We start from the raw sequence: 13,262 nt of genomic DNA on the forward strand, positions 1-13,262 counted from the left end.
ATCCTCCTGGACAAAATGTCCACCATACAGCTAAATAAAAACATCATACGATGGGTGAGCAATTGGCTAACGGGCAGGGCCCAAAGGGTTATGGTAAATGGGGCTGTGTCAGGCTGGCGGGCGGTCACCAGTGGGGTCCCTCAAGGCTCCATTTTAGGACCGGTACTTTTCAATATTTTTATAAACGATCTGGATGTAGGAATAGAGGGTATTTTGAGCAAGTTTGCTGATGACACCAAACTTGGAGGAGTTGTGGACTCAAATGAGGGCGTAAAGGCCTTGCAGAGGGATCTGGATAGGTTGGAGAGCTGGGCGATCACCAACCGCATGAAGTTCAATAAGAGCAAGTGCCGGGTCCTGCACCTGGGACGGGGAAACCCTGGCTGCATGTACAGACTGGGCGATGAGACGCTGGAGAGCAGCCTAGAAGAGAGGGATCTGGGGGTCGTGGTAGACAGCAAGTTGAATATGAGCCAGCAGTGTGCCCTGGCAGCCAGGAGGGCCAACCGTGTCCTGGGGTGCATCAAGCACGGCATCGCTAGTAGGTCAAGGGAGGTGATTGTCCCGCTCTACTCTGCGCTGGTGCGGCCTCACCTCGAGTACTGTGTGCAGTTCTGGGCACCACAGTATAAAAAGGACATGAAACTGTTGGAGAGTGTCCAGAGGAGGGCTACGAAGATGGTGAAAGGCCTGGAGGGGAAGACGTACGAAGAACGGCTGAGGTCACTGGGCCTGTTCAGCCTGGAGAAGAGGAGGCTGAGGGGAGACCTCATCACAGTCTACAACTTCCTCGTAAGGGGGTGTCGAGAGGCAGGAGACCTTTTCTCCATTAACACCAGTGACAGGACCCGCGGGAAGGGGGTTAAGCTGAGGCAGGGGAAATTTAGGCTGGACGTCAGGAGGGGGTTCTTCACAGAGAGGGTGATTGCACACTGGAACAGGCTCCCCAGGGAAGTGGTCACTGCACCGAGCCTGTTTGAATTTAAGAAGAGATTGGACTGTGCACTTAGGCACATGGTCTGAACTTTTGGGTAGACCTGTGCGGTGTCAAGAGTTGGACTTGATGATCCTTAAGGGTCCCTTCCAACTCAGGATATTCTATGATTCTATGATTCTATGATGGTTGGGTTTGAGGCTTGCCCTGGGGCTTGGATTTTTCAAAAGATGGGAGCGAAGGCACCTGGGATGGAACAGCCCCTCGGTGTGCCTGAACTCTTCACTGCATGTAACTCACTTCTGAAAGAAGGATGGGTTTTACAGAGTGAATTGGAGTACATGCCAAGGCCTCAGCACCATCCCCCAGTCTGCCATGCAGGAGGCAGAGGTAGTACACGAGGGAAGGGCAGACATTCATGTACGCTCACCATGTCATGATGAGAGAGAGGAGTAGGGCAGCGCTGCAGACAAAAAGGGGAGTGGGGAGAATGGTCTAGGATGGATGCCATGCTCTCCTGTAGGCTGCCACAGCCTCCCCATGGCCCACGGCTTTGGGCCTTCAGAGGAGGTGGAGACCACAGAAGAGGCTGAGGTGGGTGGGCAGCCTGCCCCTTGCAGCTGGACTGCCAGATCTGCCTGTAGGAGACCACTTGTGTCTCAGTGTCCACAGTGGCAAAGGAACCCATCCTGATTTAGGATCTAAGCTCTCATTTCAGGAGACCTGTGGCATGCTGAAGGCAGGACTACAACCCCTGACTGTACTGCACACAGATGTACCTGGTCCCGTGTCAGCTGGACCATGTCAAGTGGGCTGCAGGGAAACAGAAGGCTGAGCCTGTGCAGCGCTGGGTATAGGCATGTACCTGAAACCTCATCTCTTTCCATGTGCTGAAAAGCAGCTGGATTACAACATGCCTTGTGCAAGAGGGGTGTCAAGAAACAGGTTTTCCTGTTTGCAAGTGCAAGATTCTAGTGAACGTCACCTAGGCTGGCCCATCTGGCAGCTGTGCACAGAAGCTGTCTCCAAGAACCCACAGAAAACATGGGTAATGTTTGCACCAAGCACTGTCACTGTCCTGTGACTCTCTGTGATTAAAGTCCCCCATGGTGACATGGAGTCATTGAACTCAACTTACTCCAATGGCTTCCACAAGACTTTGCCCACTTCCTCAGCCTGGCTGCAGACATTCACCTCCTGCCATGCTGTCACCCTGACTGGCTTTAGTCCCTAAACCATAAGGGCTCCCCCAGTCTGCTGCCCAATCCATAGAAGAGATCCATGCATCCAGACAGATTCTTCACATGGAGGGCAACCTCTCATTGATCATCCCCAATTGTCTCTTCTGAAGAATCCGCAACCATTCAGCACGATCATGCTGTCCCCCTGACTGTCTCTCCTCTGACCTTCATCCACAAGGGCTCCCCCAGCCTGCTGCCAATTCCATGGACAGGACAAAGGAAGGTTAATCTTATACAGATTTTATTAACTTTATTTTTATTTTAGGAGAAGTGATTCTGCTGTCAAGAAGTGTGTGTACCAAGTGAGAGAAGGAACCCCAGGGATTCCTTCAGACTGTTTGCCAGCAGGTTCCCCTGCAGCCCCAGGACCACATGCAGGGAGCCTGTTGGGGGGCAGAGCAAGGGAGGCCTTGGGCTGGGCCTCTGATGCTGAGCTGGGCTGGGCTCCTGGGCCCAAGGGGAGCTCATGGCAAGCAGGCAGAGCTGCAGCTCTGCCCAGGAGCAGATGCTCTGCACAGCACAGCAAGGCTGGGGGCACTGCCTGCAGCTGGCACTGGGAGGACAGAGAAGGGAGAGTTGTTAAAGACTGTGTGGAGTGTTAGAAATCTGAGAGTATATGGAAAAGCAATGCTTGCAACTCTTAACACGGTAAGTCTGAGTGCATTGCAATGCACTGGAGTATCCTGGATGTGCCCTAGACCTGGATTGTTCCAGAGCAGATGAGGCTGTAGGCAGAGCATGTCTATTTCTTGTACAGAAGGACATGCTCCAGCGCAGCGGTTCCCTGCCGGTCATTGTCCAGGCCCCAAGGTCTCCCCTGTCATGGGCCAGCTGCACGCTGTGAAGGTGGGGGTGCAGGCAGGGGTGTCCAGGGCTGTGGTGCAGAGCAGGGTCCCTGCTGTGTCCCAGGGGCTGTGTGCCGGAGCAGGGCCTCTGCCGCCTGCCAGGCTCAGCACTCAGCCTGCCCGGGGAGCTGACCAGGGCACTGCAGGGAGAAGCTGCGGGTGGAAGGAGCCCCCCCGGCAACGCAGGGTCCTGCTGCTGGAGGGGGGCTGCTGCCTGGGGCAGCTTGCTCACAGCTCCACATCAAACCAAGGGAATTTCAAAGGGAACTTCACTCTCATATTTCCTTAGCCTCTGCTTTCAGTTTTCTCTTCTTTTGGCTCACTGGGAATAGAAATAGAAGCTGTTATTTCCAAGAAGTGACTGAGACTTATATGTCATAAGAAGGAAGTTTACAAGGATCCCCATTCAGTCCCTTTCCTGCCCCTCAGTCCCTAGAAAGCTCCACCACCACCCCTTGCACAGTGTCAGTAGGGTCTGTGTGCCCTGGGCTCAAGGACATGCCCAGCGAGCTGCCCCTGGGCAGAGCCCTGCTGCCAGGAGGTGTCTGGAGGGCAGAGCTGAGCACCCAGCTCTGATGGGGTGGGATGGGGGCTGTGAGCTGCAGGCAGGTGGCGTGGGGACAGAGACCCAGTTGCAGGCAGGGACAGCTGCAGGCAGCAGAGCCATGGGCAGGGAATGGCAGGACACAGCTAATAGAATAGTCTGGCACCTCTCTGTCTGCCCTATAGCCCACAGGATTCAGGATATGACTCATAACCTCCGTAGCAGGACCTCTCTCACAGCAGGCCCTTCTGAGTTCCTGTTGGTCCCTGGCCTTGCCTCCCCTGGCATAAGCCCTGTGCTATTCCTCTCTCTTCTTAGACCTGCAGCTGCTGTTCTTGCTTTATGGCTCCCTGCAGATGCTGAGATGGGGCTTTCAGCTGCAGCTCAAGCACTGACTCTCTGTGTCCCACCACGCAGATGTGTCCATAGGAGGAAGGTGCCCAGAGTTCCCCTTCTAACCTGTGGGGCTCTCGGCATTGCAGTCTGTGGGGCAGGGACAAAGCTGTATCTCCTTCCAGGGACTTTCTGAGGCCACAAGCATTGAGCAGCTCAATGTGGGTAACGTGACTGAGCCCTAGAGGAGTCTGAATGAGACCAGGGTAGATGGGCAGACTGGCTATCCTCACTGTACTAAGGACAGTCACTTTGCTTGTCAAGAGCTCACCTGGTACACCTTACAAATGCCAGTGTTTTCTACCCTCTAAAAATGCTTCTGAGTGAAACACAACTGGAACAAAGTAAATCACAAGTACTGTTCATCAGTAAAGAGTGTTGACAGTGGTAATGCTGTGAAGTCCAATACATCACAGGTAGATTTAATCGGAGATCATTCCTGGTTTCTTTTTATGTAGAGCTGTAGGACAGGTCTAAATCCTCCACCACCCACAGCAGAGACTGCTGCTCCCGGGGCACATTCCTCCAGAACCAACCAGACCTCAAACAAGGGAGCAGCACAAAGGTCTCTCAAAGGGGAAAGTCACTGTAGGGGAGTTTGGATGGGAAGATATTTTTTTTTTCTTTTGATTTGTTTTATTTTGTTTCAGGGATGTCTCTCCTAATTATCACTGTCTTTTCTTCCTTGGGTAGTCCCATTTGTCCAGGAGGATCAGATGACCAACAGCAGCTCCATCACCGAGTTCCTCCTTCTGCCATTCGCAGACACAAGGGAGCTGCAGCTCCTGCACTTCACGCTCTTCCTGGGCATCTACCTGGCTGCCCTCCTGGGCAACGGCCTCATCCTCACCGCCATAGCCTGTGATCACCACTTCCACACCCCCATGTACTTCTTCCTCTTCAACCTCGCCCTCCTCGACCTGGGCTGCACCTCCACCACTGTCCCCAAAGCCATGGCCAATTCTCTCTGGGACACCAGGACCATTTCCTATTCTGGATGTGCTGCACAGGTGTTTTTCTTTTTCTTTTTAGCAGATTTTTCTATTCTCACCATCATGGCCTATGACCGCTATGTTGCCATCTGCAAGCCCCTGCACTATGGAACCCTCCTGAGTAGCAGAGCTTGTGCCCAGATGGCATCAGCTGCCTGGGGCAGTGGGGTTCTCTATGCTCTGCTGCATACAGCCAGTACATTTTCACTGCCATTCTGCAGAGGCAATGCTGTGGATCAATTCTTTTGTGAAATCCCCCAGATCCTCAAGCTCTCCTGTTCGTCCTTATACCACAGTGAAACTGGGCTTCTCACATTTAGTGTTTTTGTGTTTTTGGGGTGTTTTGTGTTCATTGTGCTCTCCTATGTGCAGATTTTCAGGTCTGTGCTGAGGATCCCCTCTGTGCAGGGACGGCACAAAACCTTTTCCACATGCGTCCCTCACCTGGCTGTGGTCTGCTTGTTTCTCAGTACTGGCATATTTGCCTACCTGAAGCCCCCCTCAATCTCCTCACCATCCCTGAACCTGTCAGTGGCAGTTCTGTACTCGGTGCTGCCTCCAGTATTGAACCCCTTCATCTACAGCATGAGGAATCAGGAGCTCAAGAATTCTATTAGAAAAGTGATGTCGTGGATATTTTTCAGGATGTTCTGAGGAAATTGATGGGATCTTTCAGCAGCTATAGACTCCTTCATTTCTTGTGCAAGTAAAGTGTAGTTTTTCTCATGACAGGGCAAGGCTTGATTTACTTCTACAGTAATATTGCTGTTTTTTGTTTGTTTGTTTGTTTGTTTGTTTTGTTTTGTTTTGTTTTGTTTTCCTTGTGATGTTTTCCACAGAGAAATACTGTTCTTCATCCCCTTGTGCTCAAGTAGCAACATTTCTTGTGTGACACTGAGGCTCTGCATAAACGAGGAGCCAGCCTCTCTGTATTTAAAAAACAGAAATCAAGCTACAATAACTTCTTTGTCTGGACTCCACTCTCAGTAGATCAGGAAATAACGGGAAAACTTGTCTGGCTGCAGCAAGTCTGGGCAGGCTGCCCTGGCCCTGGGTTTGTCAGAAGCTGCCTGAGGACCCCCAGGGATGGCATGGAGGGGCTGCAGCCCTCTGAGGATGTGCTGCAGAGGAGAGCTGGGGACACAGCAGGGGACACTGACCTCTGTTTGATGGTGCCCTGGCTGTCCCATCTCTGGGGCTGAGCCCTTTGTATCCCAAGGAGTCGCTGTGCCCTTCAGCTGAACCTGCAATAATTGTGGCACAACAGAAACCTCTTACAGGTTCACTTTGCATCCTCCTTCATGGTAGGGCACCACCCCGTGTCCTTTGCTCTGCTCACGATGTTTGTCTTAGCTCATGGATGAACCAGATTTCATCTGCTTGAGTCTTCTGAGGCCCAAACCAATGCCTATTGCCTGCTGCACCTACAGCACAATAACTATTACTTCCCCTTACTGTGCTGACTGACCTGATGGGTCTGTTCATATTAATCCTTTTTAATTTCCCTAGATGGAAGGGGACATATTCCCAGACTGCTGGGCTCTGCCACAGCCACTCAAAGTCACCCTCTCTGGAGTCTTCCAGCCTGAATTTTTCACAATGACCCTGCATGAGTTTCTCAGGGTCCCAATGGTCATTTCAAGTGTGGGTCATCTTCAAGGATCCATGGGCAAGTGTGCAAGGATGCATGGTGCCAGCCTACAGGAATCCCGGCCTCCCTCGCAGAACCTATGGACTTGTCCAAGCTGTAGTCTTGAGTTCCCAGACTGCAGTGGCTCTTTGAGATTAATTAGAGTTGTGTTAGTGACTTTTCATTGCTCTGCTAGAAACTGAGCTGCTGTTCTGGTTTCCTTTATCTCCTTTTTTAGAACTTTTACTAATGTTTCTAGGACTTATGTTTTTGTGACTTCCAACTACATCTGTTTGATTTGTAACCAGATTTATAAACCAGAGTTAATCTCTGGGCTCTAAGATCATCATGGAATCATATCATAGCATCATAGAATGGCTCAGGTTGGAAGGGACCTTAAAGATCAGACAGCTCCAAATACCCTACCATAGGCAGGGATGCCACCCACTGGATCAGGTTGGCCAAGGCCCCATCCAACCTGGCCTTGAACACCTCCAGGGATGGGGAATTCACATCTTCTCTTGGCAACCTGTTCCAGTGCCTCACTACCCTCTGAGTGAAGAATTTCTTTCTAATGTCTAGTCTAAATTTATCCTCTTTTAGTTTAAGACCATTCCATCTTGTCCTATCATTATCTGCCCGAGTAAAGAGTCCTTCTCCATCTTTTTTGTAAGACCCCTTTAAGTACTGAAATGCCATGATAAGGTCTACCTGGAGCCTTCTCTTCTACAGGCTAAACAGCCCCAGCTCTCTGTCCTAGTTCAGATCAGAGCCAGTTCCTCCATCTCGAAAAGGGACCTGATGGCTGCTGGTCAAAGCTGAGCCAATGAGGGACACTAGTTGTGCATCTTTGATAACATTTTTTAGAAAGCATAAAAAATGTTTGTGCATCTGCAGCTGGCAGAGGAGTGAAAAAATGTGAGAGAAGCAATGTGAGAGAACACACCAAAGCTGGGCATTGAGTTTGGGAGTAATTTTGGAGTCCTGGCACAGTGGAAGCTTCCTGTACTGTTATTGCTTTATGTGCATTCCCCTCTGCAGGACAACCAAACCCCACTGCCCCTCCTGTGGCTCTGTGGGACCTCTCTGCAGTCACCTCTCTGGGACCTCTCTGCAGGTAAGGAAATGTTCCCCCAGCACAGCCCCCTGCCAGCCCTCACTGCCCCGGCCCCCACTGCCCTTCTGCTTTAGCAGCCTCCCCTCTTCATCCAGCCCTGCTCCAGCCCCAGCATGTCCCTCACAGGGGTTGACAGACAGCCCTGCCTTGGGGCTTGCTGGGTCTGGACCAGGCTGGGCTGGCTGTTCCCCCAGTACAGGCCCTGAGCCCAGCAGGAGGATGGAGGTGCTCACGTTTCAGTGATCAGCCATCCCCAAACCGTGGTGGAAGGCTTGTGCTGGGAACTACTGGCATGAGGGGCTGGGCCTGGTGGTAATTTTCCTGGGCAGTTTCTCCTTTTTTCCTGCTACAAGAAGCAGAACAAATCATGTCTGACCAATCTGGTGGCCTTCTATAATGGAGTGATTGCATCAGCTGACAAGGGAAGATGGCACCTAGCTGGACTTCTGTGAGGCCTTTGACAGAGTCCTTCATGACATCCTGATCTGCAAGTTGGCGAGTGGTGGGTTTGAAGGGTGGAGCATTCAGTGGGTAATGAATTGGCTTGAAGGCTGTGCTCAGAAGTGTTGGTCAATGGCTCCATGCCTAGGTGGAGGCCAGTGGCGAGTGGTGTTCCTCAAGGGTCTGTCTTGAGACTGGTGCTGTTTAGTATTAATATCAATGACACAGACAGTGGGATCGAGTGCACCCTCAGCAAGTTTGCAGATGACACTAAGCTGAGTGGTGCAGCGATACACCAGAAGGAAGGGATGCCATCCATGCTTGCCTCTCCAAGGCAATTTCCAGCCCAGATCACCCCTGGACCACTATGGATAAAGGTCTCCAGCACCTGTGGGAATTAGCTGTGCTGGAGATGGTTATAGTGATTTGGACAATGCCCAGACACCTAGAGATCCTGATGAAGTCCAGTGCACAGCGTAAATTTGTGCGGAGTGCACCATCATCACATGCCAATACACTGGCAGTAATTAATTGGGATGAGGGGATGGGACCAAGAATGTATACTCTGTCCTGCCAGCTTCAAAAATATGAAGACAATCTCTCTGTTCCACTATGGGCCTGTGTCTTGGCTGTGGAGAAACTGTCCCAAAGGCTTCACGACCTTGCAAGACAAGCATATCCCTTGTCATCCAGATAGAGTGATATTTCAGCCACTAAGAATCAGTGTTTTCCTGCTCGAGGGAGAGAGTACCCAAGACGCATACCATGTGGCACCTTGTTGTTTTATCTGCATAACTATGGGGAAGATAGGAGGAAGTGGGATGGTAAACCTACTTCAACCCTAGCTGCTCAAGTACGTGAGCTGCAAGGAAATACAGCAGCAAGGAGAGGGTCTCCTAGGAAAAATACTGCTTTGGTTTCTGTTGGGTAGTTCCCCAGAGGCAGTAGAAGGGCTGATGTTATTCTTGACCCTGATGAAGAGACCTCTGCTTCTCATTTGCAAGAATTTAGTGGCAGACACTCCAGCCAGGACTGGAGAGGCCCTGCCTCTGGCCAGGTAGAGGAGAGGGATAGCCAGATTTATTGGACTGTGTGGATCCAATGGCCTGGCACATTGGAACCACAGTGTACCTTAATGTCATCAGGCTACCAAGGGACAGAACTCATCTTTATCTCTGGAGTGACAAGGGGATCCCAACAACTAACTGTATTGGAAGCTGAAGTGAGTTTAACTGGGAATGAGTGGCTAAAGCATCCCATTGTGACTGGCCCAGAGGCTCCATGCATCCTTGGCATAGACTACCTCAAGAGAGAGTACTTCAAGGATCCAAAAGGGTACCAGTGAGCTTTTGGCATAGCTGCTTTGAGCAAAGAGAAGATTAGACAGTTGTCTACCCTGCCTGGCCTTTCAGAAGACCCTTCTGTTGTAGGATTGTTGAAGGTTGAAGAACACTAGGTAGCAGTCATTACCACAATGGTGATGAGCAAGACTTGCTCACCCTTTAATAGTCCCATATGGCCAGTGCGAAAGTCTAATGGAGAGTGGAGGCTAACGGTGGACTATCGCAGCCTGAACAAAGTCACGCCACCACTGAGTGCTGCAGTGCCAAACATGCTAGAACTTCAGTACAAACTAGAATCAAAGGCAGACAAGTGGTATGCCACAATTGATATCGCTAATGCATTTTTCTCCATCTCTTTGGCAGCAGCATGCTGACTGCACTTTGCTTTCACTTGGAGGAGTGTCCAATACACCTGGAATTGACAGCCCTGGGGTGGAAACGCAGCCCTACCTTTGGCCAAGGACTGATCCAGTCTGCACTGGAACATGGGGGAGCTCCCGAACACCTGCAGTACATTGATGATATCCTCGTGTGGGGCAACACAGCAGAAGAATTTGTTGAGAAAGGGAAGAGAATAATCTAAGTTCTCCTGAAGGCTGGTTTTGCCATTAAACAGAGTAAGGTCAAGGGACCTGCACAGGAAATCCAGTTCTTGGGGGTAAAATGGCAGGATGGATGTTGCCTTATTCTGACGGATGTTATCAACAAAATAACGGCTATGTCTCTGCCAACTACCAAAATAGAAATGCAAGCTTTCCTAGGCCTCGTGGGATTCTGGAGGATGCATGTTCCAGGCTACAGTCAGCTTGTGAGTCCTCTATATGGAGTGACTCAAAAAAGTGGGGTCACTCACGTGGGCCTCAGATGGGTGGGGCCCCAAGCAACAACAGGCCTTTGAACAAATCAAACAAGAAATAGCCCATTCAGTAGCCCTTCGGCCTGTCTGTACTGGACCAGCTGTGCAAAACATACGTTACATTGCAGCTGGGGAGCATGGGCTCACCTGGAGCCTCTGGAAGAAAACCCCAGGAGAAACTCAAGGCCGATCTCTGGGTTTGTGGAGCCGGGGCTATCGAGGATCAGAAGCCAATTACACCCCATCTGAAAAGGGGACTACTAACAGCATATGAGGGAGTTCAAGCTGCTTCAGAAGTTGTGGCTGCAGAAGCACAGCTCCTCTTGGCACCACGGCTACCTGTGTTGCATTGCATGTTCAATGGGAAAATTCCCACTACACACCATGCATCTGACTCTACATGGATTAGGTGGGTAGTGTTGTTATAAATTAGACCACACAATTTTCTGGTCTATTGAAATTATTTTATTAATCAAGTAAGCAGACACAAGCAAAACAGCGCTGGGCGGCTGGGGAGTCTCCGCTCCGCCACGGCACGCAACTTCCCCTTTCCAGTGTTGCTGTTTTATAGCATTGAAGTTCCGGCTTGGCGAGACTTGTTGACTTGTCGAGACCTGTCGACTTGTTGACTTGTCGAGACTTGTTCTGAGGCTGCGCAGTCTGTTGTTGGGGGTCGTTATTCTTCCCCCGGTGATCACACGTTGTGCTTGTGTTCAGGTGGGGGCAAAACAAGATGTCTTGCGGTGGATGGGTGGTATCTTACAGAATCTTTGTTTTAACAAGGATGTTTACCCAACCCCCTTTCCCCATTTGTCCCCATGCTGTGAGTCATGAAACCTTACCTCCTCAGTAGATTCTTTAAATTCCCAAGGACAATGAACAAACCTCCTACTAATTTATCACTGTGTTAACTACACAGTGGGATCAAATGGGGAAACCTAACCACCCAGGAACCTGGAAGAGATCAGGGGGCAGGAATTTCAGAGTACCAACAGAAGAGTTAAGTTGTGCTGAAGAGGCACCACCATACAATGAGTGGCCAGAAGACAGAAAACAGTATACAGAACAGAAAGCAGTATACTTCACTGATGGATCCTGCCATGTGATAGGGAGCCATTAGAAACGGAAAGCTGCTGTGTGGAGTCCCACACGACAAGTTGTGGAGAGCATGGAAGGGGAAGGCAAGTTGAGTAGGTATGCAGAAGTGAAAGTCATACAACTGGCATTAGGAATTGCTGAAAGAGAAAAATGGCCAGTACTGTCTATCTACATTGACTAATGGATGGTGGCAAATGCCCTGTGGGAGTGGTTGCAGCAGTGGAAACAGAGCATCTGGCAGTGCAGAGGTAAACTTACCTGGGCTGCTACCCTGTGGCAAGATATTTCAGCCTGGGTAGAAAACCTGGCTGTAAAGGTACATCATGTAGATGCCCACATGCCCAAGAGTCGTGTTACTGAAGAACATCAGAACAACAAAGAGGTGGATTGAGCTTCAAAAATTGGTGGCTCAGGTGGACCTGGACTGGGGAAGTAAGAGTGATCTGTTTGTGGCTCAATGGGCCCATGAAATATCAGGACATCTGGGGAGGGATGCCACATACAGATGGGCTCATGATTGAGGGGTGGAAGAGTGCACTGAGGCCATCATACAGGTTAACCATGAGTGTGAAATGTGTGCTGCGATCAAGAGAGTCATGAGGGTAATATCTTCCTGGAATAGGGGGAGGTGGCTATGGTTTTGATATGGTAAGGCCTGGTAAATTGACTACATTGGACCACTCCCACAAACCCACCAAGGCAAACGGTACATACTCACTACCATACTCACTACTGGGTGGCTGGAAACATACCCCATAAACTATGTCATGGCCTGAAACACCATCTTGGGCCTGGAAAGGCAAGTGCTGTAGTTTCATGGTACACCAGAGAGAATTGAGTCTGAGAGTGGGGGTCATTTCCAAAACAATCTTGTCACCTCCTAGGCCAAGACGCATGGCACTGAGTGGGTATATCACATCCCTTATCACTCACAAGACTCTGAGAAGGTTGAGAGGTACAATGGACTGTTAAAGTTGGGTGCTGCGTCATGGAAACACATTGGGTGCTGCGACATGGAAACAATGGGACATAAATTTATCAGAGGCCACTTGGCTAGTTAACAACAAAGGGTCCAACAACTATCTGGTCCTGCTGAAACAAAACCTCCACATGGCGAGAGGAGCTAAAGTCCCCATAGTGAATGTAGGGAAGTGGATAGGGAAGGTGGTGTGGGTTGCATCTGCCTCAGGAAAAGCAAACCTACTCGTGGGATTGTCTTTGCCCAAGGATCGGGGTATGCCTGGTGAATGATGCAAAAGGATGGGGATATCAGGTGCGTACCTCAAGGAGATATAACCTTGGGAGAAAACTAATCTGTAATCTAAGTTACATGTTGTAGGATGACGCTGCAGGATCAACGGCAGGTAAACTTTGCAAGGAACCAGTCAGTGCAGCAATGACTCAAGCTAAGCTGGTGCTGGCGTCCAGCTATCCGACTCTGCCTGCCCTGAGTGACCACTTTGGATGATGAAGACTAAATCATCACCAGTTCTCATGAACACTTTTTGAGAAAGACCTATAGAATGAAAAGATGTACCTACCTATCAATCTGTTAAAGGACAAGGAACAATGGTGATGAGAATACTTATATACTAAAGTATGTGGGACCTAAGTGTGACACTAGTGTTATGGAATAAGGGGTAGAGGTTGTTCTGGGTCTGGCTGAGTTGGAGTTACCTTTCCCTACAGCAGCCCACACAGTGCTGTGCTCTGCACTTGTAGGTAGAACAGCAGTGGTATCACACCACTGTTATGTCTACTGCTGAGCAGTGCTGGCACTGCATCAGGACTCCCTCCAACCCCTAAGAACCAGCAGGCTGGGGGTGGG

General features: G+C 50.3%; 1 protein-coding gene across 1 annotated transcript; it reads left to right on the forward strand.

Annotated features, from left to right (window-relative positions):
• Positions 1-4,673: 4,673 nt before the first annotated feature.
• On the forward strand, positions 4,674-5,868 carry LOC309890896 (olfactory receptor 14C36-like; the record flags this gene model as incomplete). The annotated part of the gene is made up of 1 exon (XM_082785291.1): positions 4,674-5,868. One exon carries the CDS (start codon positions 4,674-4,676, stop codon positions 5,601-5,603), a length of 930 nt encoding a protein of 309 aa, XP_082641417.1. The 3' UTR covers positions 5,604-5,868.
• Between the last annotated feature and the right edge of the window lie 7,394 nt (positions 5,869-13,262).

Source organism: Aythya marila (assembly GCF_965140915.1).
Source record: "Aythya marila genome assembly, contig: HAP1_HAP1_SCAFFOLD_153, whole genome shotgun sequence".
NCBI lineage: Eukaryota > Metazoa > Chordata > Aves > Anseriformes > Anatidae > Aythya > Aythya marila.